The sequence below is a fragment of the Trachemys scripta genome, chromosome 4 (assembly GCF_013100865.1).
Source record: "Trachemys scripta elegans isolate TJP31775 chromosome 4, CAS_Tse_1.0, whole genome shotgun sequence".
NCBI lineage: Eukaryota > Metazoa > Chordata > Testudines > Emydidae > Trachemys > Trachemys scripta.
In genome coordinates, this window is record NC_048301.1 from 93725361 (window position 1) to 93735172 (window position 9812).

Here is a 9812-nt window from a genome sequence, read left to right on the forward strand (position 1 = left end):
ATAGTACTATTGACTTCAATGACATTATGTAGAGTGCTAAGCACTGTGGCTGGGTGTGAGTGTAGACTGGGACCTGCTATAGTATGAGACAGGCAAAAACTGTATGGAATAGTTAGTGGAGTTCATGTAACCACTCTAAACAGAAATGACTCTTAAAATATAAGTTAGTCCATGCTTTTCCCTCTAAAAGTTATGTTAAAACTATTAGTAATTTAAAAAAAAAGTTAGTGCAAACTACATTAAATATATGAAAATTATCTTAACTATATTTAGTTATTTAGTAACATTTTTTAGCCTAACTTTGGTTTTCGTAAAAATGTGTCTTCTATTTAATATTCTTCTTGTTTTGCATCAGTATTTATACCTTGCTACTAGAGATGGGTGATTACATTTGGCCTAAGTTTGATTGAAACTCAAATGCTTCTGGGTTCACATTCACTAAGGTACAACTCTGTGTGGTAGTAAGGGTGCAGGTCGGAGGGAGCATATAGAAAAAAAGAGGGGGGAAATAACACTGGAAAAACATAGTGAAATATGGACCAGAGAGTATGCAGTGAAACTGTGGAGTGGGAAAGGAGGAAAAGAAGGGCAAAGAAAGAAATTCTAATGACAGAATAAATACAATGTATTTAACAATACACTTTAACATAGTAGATAGGTACCCACTGTGTTACCATAGCTTTGGAGGGTGGGTGGGGGGTGTTATATCCTTTATAAAAAATCACAAATTTCCTTTTAGCTAGAAAAACATGTTGTTGTTGTGTTTAAATTAAATCACCCTTAGGAGACAACCATGGTTTTAAAAAATATTTGCAACCTTCACATAGCTTTGCTTGTCCCTTGAATGAATACAGTGCCTTCTTTTTTATAAATATCATACAAATAATTTGTATTTTTTTAAAAAAATACAGAATAAACCATATGTGAAGAGTAACAAATATCAGACCTTGCCAGGGAAGCTTCTTCGACCCACACACAACGGAGATCACGGAACATACAATACTCCCACTTCCCTAAATGTATTTGGAATGAATGACAATGAGGACAACAGTGTACTGAGCCTGAGTATGTATTTCTACTTCCCTGCAAGTGTTTTAATAATTGTGCATAAATATAAACAAATTCCTTTGTGAGATCCAGCTGACATAGCAAATGTTTTATAATCCTTTAAGCTAGAATAGTGGGCTGTTTCATTCAAAGGATTCAGGAAAGAAATTTCTGTTCCTTTTTAAGAGGGTACTTAAAATCAAAATGATGCATTAAGTTGCGAGATTCAAAGTAAAGGATGTCTCTAAGGTCAGTGTACTGATTTCTGTTACGTTGAATGATAAAACTGTGCTGGCATCACATGTCACTTGCTTCTTGGATGTTAGCTAAATCATTTTGTTAAGCAATGAAAAAGGCTAGAAATTGGGGCGGGGAGGGCGATTATTATAGTGGGTGACAAACCTCTGCTGTTTAAAATCAGGACTTTAATCAAGCCCCTCGCACACGTGACTCTAGTGATCATTGTTCAATGCAAAACCTTCCTGGGAACTGCTGAGCTCTCTCACCTCTTTTGCTAAACAAAACATCTAGCCAGGCCAAGATAAAGACAAGTTATAAAGCAGCTGGTTAACAAAGTTATTTTAACGGATGACTTTGCCCCAAGTTATTTGCCATCTAACTAAAAAAAAAATCTGTATTTTATTCTTTGTTTACAGTCTGTCTAGCATGAATGTAAACACTTGCTTCAGGAGAAAGTCCTGGTGGTCTATTTTGTTATCAGTATATACTGCATATAACTCATTGACACTAAAGAGAGAAAGATGCATTTAGTAGAGAGAGAAGAGACCCATCAGATTTAGAACTTGGAGGAAGACATTTAGCTTCTTTTCAAACTGCTCCCTGTCTTAAGCATGTATTTTGTTTATTAAGGCCTAAAGTTAGATATATAACATGGGATTTTCTAAGGGGGTTAGGTGCCTAAATGCCCTTTGTGCCTATGAAAATCTCACTGTTAAATCCATATTTAAGCAACTAAGACTTTGTTTCATCAAATCACTTAAGCATGTGCTTAAGCTACATACATACTTAAGTGCTTTACTAGAACAGGTCTGATTATCAAATGTGCTGAGTACCCCTCTCTTCCTATTGAACTCAGTTTCCCCATTTCTAATGAATTCCATGTAACTTTAGCAATGCTCCTTTTGAGATTTTTTTTTTTTTTTTTTTTTTTTTTTTGAGCTGTACAGTAGGTTTGCAACACATTACAATTGACTGGAAAGAGGTAAAAAAAAAAAAAGTATTAGTAATAAACAAAAAAGTCATCCCCATCTGTTTTAACTGACAATTTGTGCAAAACTTTTTAAGTTTCATACATGCCATTGCAAATCCACCTTCATTTACAGTGTAATTTTGCTTTCTGTCATTTTTCCCCCCCTGCCTTTGATGCTTGGTTATTTATTTCTTTGCTTTCTGTAACTTCATTTTGCTGGATTTTCCATCATCTTTGCTTCTTCATCTGGCTTTCTGCTTCTTGGAATGACTGAAGATCGCATCAGGAGTATTAGTGCACCAATATTAGGTACTGTATCCAATCAAGATGCAATTGTAACCTACTGTGAATTTTCCTACTTGCTTTCTTTTCTGTTTTTCTCCTTTAAAAATGCTCCTTGCAGGTGCGTGTTGGGAGTCCTAATTAAATTAGGCGAGTATAATCCTGAAACAAAAGGAAGTATTAGGTCTGGCCTGCACTGGGAACTTATTTCGGCAGAGCAACATCATTCAGGGGTGTGACAAATTCACTCCTGAGACATAGCTATGCCAACCTAACCCCCGGTATAGACAGCACTAGGTCATTGGCAGAATTCTTCCTTTGACTGTCTCTTGGGGAGGTGGGTTAACTACAGCGACAGGAGAACCCCTCCCATCGATGTAGGCAGTGTTAGCAGCGAAGTGTTATAGTGCTGCAGCTGTGCACTGTAGCGTTTTAAGTATAGACATACCTTTAGTGTGGGATTTTCAGAAGCACACAACAATGGACTTACTCTGCTTCCACTGAAATCTGGTATAACTCCCATTAACTTGGAGGGGAGGAGAGAGGCCAATGATAAGAGCTTTAGAAAAATTCTATTCTTATTAAATCAAAGTCTCTTAAGAAATTAGTGTTAAGATACTAAATATTAATTATAAACTGATAAACATCACCAATACAATTGATTTTATGTAAACTTGCCCTTTACGCAAAAAACGTAATCACCTTCTATTATTATTTATTATTTGTGTTGAGATTGTGCCTACAAGCCCCAATCTTATAGAATCATAGAAATGTAGGACTGGAAGGGCCCTTGAGAGGTCATCAAGTCAAGCCCCCTGTGCTGTGGCAGGACCAAGTATCCCTAAACCATCCGTGATAAGTGTTTCTCTGACCTGTTTTTAAAAACCTCCAATGATGGGGATTCCACAATCTCCCTTGGAAGCTTGTTCCAGACCTTAGCCACCCTTATAATCAGAAAGTTTTTCCTAATATCTCATTTAAACCTCCCTTGCTGCAAATTAAACCCTTATTTCTTGTCCTAGCTTCAGTGGACATGGAGAACAATTGATCACCATCCTCTTTATAACAGCCCTTAACATATTTGAAGACTACCGGTATCAGGTCCCTCCTCAGTCCTCTTTTCTCAAGACTAAACATGCCCAGTTTTTAACCTTTCCTTAAGTTTTCTAAATCTTTTATCATGTTTGTTGTTTCTTCTGGACTCTCTCAAATTTGTCTACATCTTTCTTAAAATGTGATGCCCAGAATTGGACACAGTACTCCAGCTAAGGCCTTACCAGTACCAAGTAGAGTGGAACAGTTGCCTCCTATGTCTTACATATGACACTCCTGTGACTATACTCCAGAATATTATCATTTTTCTGCAGCTTCATCACATTGTTGGCTCATATTCAATTTGTGATCAACTATAAATCCCTCCAATATTATCACCAACCTAATTATTCCCCTTGCATTTGATTTTTCCTTCTTAAGTGAAGTACTTTGCACTTGTCTTTATTGAATTTCATCTTGTTGAATTCAGACCAATTGTCCAATTTGTCACTGTTCTCTTAAGAAATTAGTGTTAAGATACTAAATATTAATTATAAACTGATAAACATCACCAATACAATTGCTTTTATGTAAACCTGTTTTGAATTCTGAGTGTCTTTCCAAGTGTTTGTAATCCCTCCCAATGTGGTGTCATCTGTAAATTTGATCAGCATATGCACTATTATCCATTCTAGTCATTAATGAAAATATTAAATAGTACAGGACCCAGGACTGACCTCTGCAAGACACCACTAGATACACTCTCCCATTTGACAGCAAACCACTGATAACTATTCTTTGAGCAGGACCCCATTGTGCTAGGTGCTGTACAACACAGTAAAAAAGGACAGTCCCTGCTCCAAGGAACTTACAGTCTGATTGTTTTCCTGGGCCGAAACTCCCATTGAAGCTAATGTGGTTTCTCCTTGCATACTATAGGGAGACTGGAATCTAGTACTCAAGATCTACTATGTAAATCTGAGAGAATTGTGACCTTAGTTCAGAAAGACTGTGTAGTGCAAGTTGAATGTCTTACCCAAGTGATTTGAGACGTCCCTGGGTCTATGTGGGACCTTTTTCCATGGAAGCACCCCCTACAGTAGGGATTGGAACCAATATTTAACCAAGTTGCTCAGTCACCCCGATATCTAGGAAGGATGTAGGGAAGAATAAAAGGCCTGGTCCACACTAACCCCCCACTTCGAACTAAGGTACGCAAATTCAGCTACGTTATTAACGTAGTTGAATTCGAAGTACCTTAGTTCGAACTTACCGCAGGTCCAGACGCGGCAGGCAGGTTCCCCCGTCGATGCCGCGTACTTCTCTCGCCGAGCTGGAGTACCGGCGTCGACGGCGAGCACTTCCGGGATCGATCCCAGAAGATCGATTGCTTACCTCCGGGTCCGGCGGTAAGTGGAGACCTACCCAAAGGAACAATTATAACAAACCTGAGCCCAGTTTCCATTTCTTTCTTATGGTATTTCTAAGATGGAGGGCCAGAAAAATTAAAATAACTCTAGAATTAGACAAGTGTAGTAGAAGGTGAGTTTCCGTACAATACTGTTCCTCATGATTTCACAAATTTGTGAAGATTCTATCCCACTAGAGAGAAGCTGCAGAGTACTTTTCTTTAGTTTCTTATGGCACTTCTTAACCAATCAGGACTTCACAGTTGTCATACTGGCCCAAATTTTTGGCAAGCATAACTCCATTATTTGGCCCTGTATCGATAAACTGGGATCACCTCAGAATTCATGATTGTAAGAAGAGGGAATTAGAAGTTGTTATAACACACACTTGGCCAGCTCTGATAATCCATCCACCAGAGGGCAGTGCTACCAATGCGGACAAACTATTTTGTTAGCTACAGACAGGATATAAAAGGCATTGACCAGACCAGCTGCTGCTGTTCATTAATGAGACTGACTGTGCTAAAGCAACACAGAGCCATTGTGACAGGTCTGTTGGGCCCCTCATTCCCTTCCCTAAGTCTCTAAACAGCTGACCCAGCCATCCCCCCACATGGTGACAGCCATGCATTATTCTAAATGCTATTTACTGTATGACTGATGTCATTACTATTTAAGGAACTTTCTAAATCAGTGGTAACACTGTGACACAAGTTCAGTTCTTCCCACAGACAAGGGCTAAATTCTGCTCCGCTGAAGTTAATGGGAACGCACTAGTGTACTTGAGAGCAGAATTTGACCTTTTTCAAAGCAGGATTCCTTGAACGAGTTGTAATAAATGGTATCAATCCAAATGATTTTCAGAGATGAAGCTGAGTGGGGATACATGTTTTTGCTCAGTGATTCACAGACTTCACACTTGTTCTAAATTGTCTGACTGATGTGTATTGTGACTTTCTGCATAGTGGAATTTGTTAGTGAATGAATTCATTTTTAAAGCCGTTATGGCTTAATTTCTGTGAAGCATTGCCTTCCAGATAGTTTCTGAATTAATATCTTGTACGTTGTGAACAAGTAGCTTAAAAAATAACCTGTCTACTGTTTCTAATCTCAGGAGAGACAGAGAATATGGATGGTACAATAACTTCAGATGAACTTTCACCCCTTTCTTCTGGAACAGAATCGGGTCCACAGTCTCCAGAAAATAAAAAGAGCCCAAAAGGCATCAGGAAAATCTGGGGAAAGTAAGACCTTCTCATTCTTTATCCATGTCCTGTCAAAATGTTTCAGATGAGAACATTTTCAGTTTACAGCATGTTCTAGAAGACCTAGAAGATCTGTACGTGTAATAAAACAAAACGTCAAATGCAATAAGGAAAACCAGCAACTCTGCAGTGTCCATATGGGCAGGTATATGTGTACACATCAGATTGAGAGAAAATGGATTCCAGTACTAATAAAGGAGCAGACATGCTATAGGAAGAAATTCAATACAAAGGAGAAGTCCTCTGATTTCTTAATGTAATACATTAGTTGGAAGCCAAAAACTTTAATTACCATTTTTTTTCACTAGCCTTCCATTTCTGAAGGCATAAGTTGCAAATGCAGGTTTAGTCTTACCCTGTCCCGTCAGACACTTGCCTATTTCAGGTCACCAGTCATTTGACAGTCTGAGTCCCAGCGTTTGGACTGGAGTGCAGTGTTACTTGCAGAGCACATTGCTTTCCACAAGATTTGGTCTTGCTGCCTTATCTAACCATCTATGTAACTTTCATAGTTTGCTCAAGAAAAGATTATTAAATGGTCCCAGAAAAAAAACGTAATAGCCAGATCTTAAAGTTTCCTTGGAACTTACAAAAGCTGAAATTATCAGTGAGTTCCATATCTTCTCTCTAGCTTTAGTATAAATGTTTTGGGATTACTGGAGGGCTAATTTACATTTTATGAATGAAATGGAAATGCTGTATGTCATGCTCTAATACTTGGTGTTCTGCTCTCTGTAAAGAATAAGAAGAACTCAGTCAGGTAATTTCCATGCAGACGATCTAGGTTTAGCTGAATTTCGAAGAGGTGGTCTCCGTGCAACAGCTGGACCTCGATTATCTAGATCAAAGGAAACTAAGGGGCAGAAGAGGTAATCACTCTCTCTTACTTTCAGTGCATGAAAGGTAGTATTGTGAACAGAGCATATCTCCTGTGGTGAAGTATTGCCCATCATACTTCACTACAAATGAATCTCACTGTAACTAGAAAGGGTTTTTCTGGCTGAGCCTGTCTGCACTGTTGCAGTTACAGGCGGTAATGACAGCTGCTGGTTGGAAAGTCTGAGAAGCCATAATTGCTCTTGTAACAAAGAGCAAGTGTAGCAAGACGTCCTCCTCTTCATTCCCTGCTTTGGGAATAGCTGTAGGCTGACTGGGAGTGAAGGATTTCACCTTAACTCTGTCCACATGGATGATGGAAACTTCTCTCCTTTCTCCACTCTCCTCTGAGTGTTTGAAGAGTAGGTTGAGCTGAATCTGTGTAAGAACATTCAAATTAACATACTATATATTGCAATGTCTATTTATTTACCTTTTTATGTTCTGCAAGACTAGATGTCAGTTCTTTTTACTGCAATCCAGAGAACAGAGAGTACATCAGTAGGTATTAGTAATTACCCACAGGGCAGAGACCCTGATAGAAATTCACCTTTTAGCTGTTCTACAAACAAGATTAAAACCATGTATAAGCAATTGGTCCATGAATTGAGTTAATTTGTTTATAATCTTTTTAACATTTCTCAGTGTTGTCAGCTGAAGTTAATGAACCTTGCAGGATCAGGCCCTAAGTTACTACCTGGTATGGGGTTGTTTTTTTTAACAGAAGTTGGAAAAATATATTTAAAAGTGACTTTAGTTAAAGTAAAACTATTGTTAAAGCATCACTAACCTCTCCATACCAGGTTAGAAGGCTTTTCTAAAGTGTCAGTTAATTCTCTTTAGTGTGATCCTCATACAGTACTTGTGCTTTTCAGTGACTACAATGCCCCCTTTGCTCAGTGGAGCACTGAAAGAGTTTGTAACTGGCTTGAGGACTTTGGTCTTGGTCAGTACGTCATTTTTGCACGGCAGTGGGTGACTTCTGGCCACACGTTATTAACAGCAACACCTCAGGACATGGAAAAGGTAAGAAATCTGGAATTATTGCTGTCTATTAGGTAGGTGTAAATGGCTGGTCCTTCATTGTATCAGTCCATTAGTCACCTTTAGATCCAAGCATCAAAATATAGCAGCTAATTCAAAAAGGTGCATGTAGCAAAAACTAAAATCAGTCTCTCTCACATGAATGAGTTCTGAGATAATAGGCACCACACCACATAAGGACAAGCTATTTATTATAATTATTTTTTTTATTACAGGAACTAGGAATAAAACATCCTCTGCACAGGAAGAAATTAGTCTTGGCCGTTAAATCAATAAATACAAAACAGGATGATAAGTCTGCACAACTAGATCATATCTGGGTGACACGTAAGTGCTTGTTGAACTGCGGGACCAGAGGCTGGGTTTTTTTTAACCTCAACTGAGAAGTAATTAAAATGTTTCAAGTATTTCTTGTACACAGTGCATGAGAGTTTCTCATAGAAATGTATGTTAAAGTCAGCTGATTATAAGATTGATTGTCTAATTGTACTGTACCATAATGGCAGTTGGAAGATTTCATTGGAAGAATATTTTAGAGATTTATATTTTAAAATTTTGGCTTTCTTGAATGCCAGTTCTAATGAATATGCCTTATTTTTTAACAGCTTGCTTGCTTTTTGATTTCTGTGGAAATCATAACTGAATTTAGGACTCAGAAAAAGGCAACTGGAATTCAGCTTAAAATACTTCAGACCAGGAATCAAGCAACCCCTCCAATGTAACCGCCTTGAGGGGGACTGAGTGGGAGTAACTAGATTTTTTATTCCTAGTATGGGAGTCGCTAAACGCTCCTGTAGAAGTCACATGCTCAGTCATATATTCTGTCCTCTAAAGCATTTCGGGAATGTCATTTGTGGGTTTTGGTGGGAGTTGCCTGCCGTTCTCAGACAAAGGGAGGGCCATTTTGGGTAGAAGGCCTTGAAAGGGCAGTGAAAAAGAGAATAGGTGGCACATGAGTTTCTAAAGAGGGTCAGAGGACCCTGAGTATGAGTGAAAGTACAGAGGATGTGGAATTTCATCTTCAGGGATTGTTTCTTGATCTGAAAAGACTTCCTAAATCTGGATTTGTTTTCTCCACTATTTTTATATTTTCAGGATGGCTTGATGATATTGGCTTACCTCAGTACAAAGATCAGTTTCATGAATCCAGAGTTGATGGGAGAATGTTGCAGTACTTAACTGTGGTAAGATGGCTTACCATAAAACCACTTTCCCTCCATTCAGACTGACTCTGAACCTAGGGTTACCATATCTAGCAAATAAAAAAAGAGGACCCTACACGGACCCTGGCCCCGCCCATTTCCCCACCCCCCGCCCCAACTCCGCCCCTTCCCCACCCTAACTCCGCCCCTCCTCCCTCCCACTCCCAGCCACGCGGAAAGGGCTGCCCGAGCGCTACCAGCTTCACGGTTTGCCGGGCAGCCCCCAGACCCTGCGCCCCCGGCCGGCGCTTCCCCAGCGCAGCTGGAGCCCGGGAGGGGAAGCGCCCAGCCGGGGGCGCAGGGTCTGGAGGCTGCCTGGCAAACCGTGAAGCCGGTAGCGCTTGGGCTTCGGGCAGTCCCCTTGCCTCCAGACCCTGCGCCTCCAGCCGGGCACTTCCCCTCCCAGGGTCCGGAGGCATGGGGGCTGCCCGAAGCCGGTAGCGCT

The 9812-nt window shown here is 39.7% G+C and overlaps 1 protein-coding gene across 1 annotated transcript in view; it reads left to right on the forward strand.

Annotated features, from left to right (window-relative positions):
- Window positions 1-9812, forward strand: part of PPFIBP2 (PPFIA binding protein 2) — a gene marked incomplete in the record, with an annotated part of 211032 nt that overhangs the window by 174659 nt on the left and 26561 nt on the right. Inside the window, 7 exon segments of the mRNA XM_034769948.1 lie at window positions 912-1065; window positions 2522-2566; window positions 6095-6224; window positions 6986-7114; window positions 7997-8147; window positions 8381-8492; window positions 9261-9349. Of these exon segments, the coding sequence (XP_034625839.1) occupies window positions 912-1065; window positions 2522-2566; window positions 6095-6224; window positions 6986-7114; window positions 7997-8147; window positions 8381-8492; window positions 9261-9349 (810 nt within the window).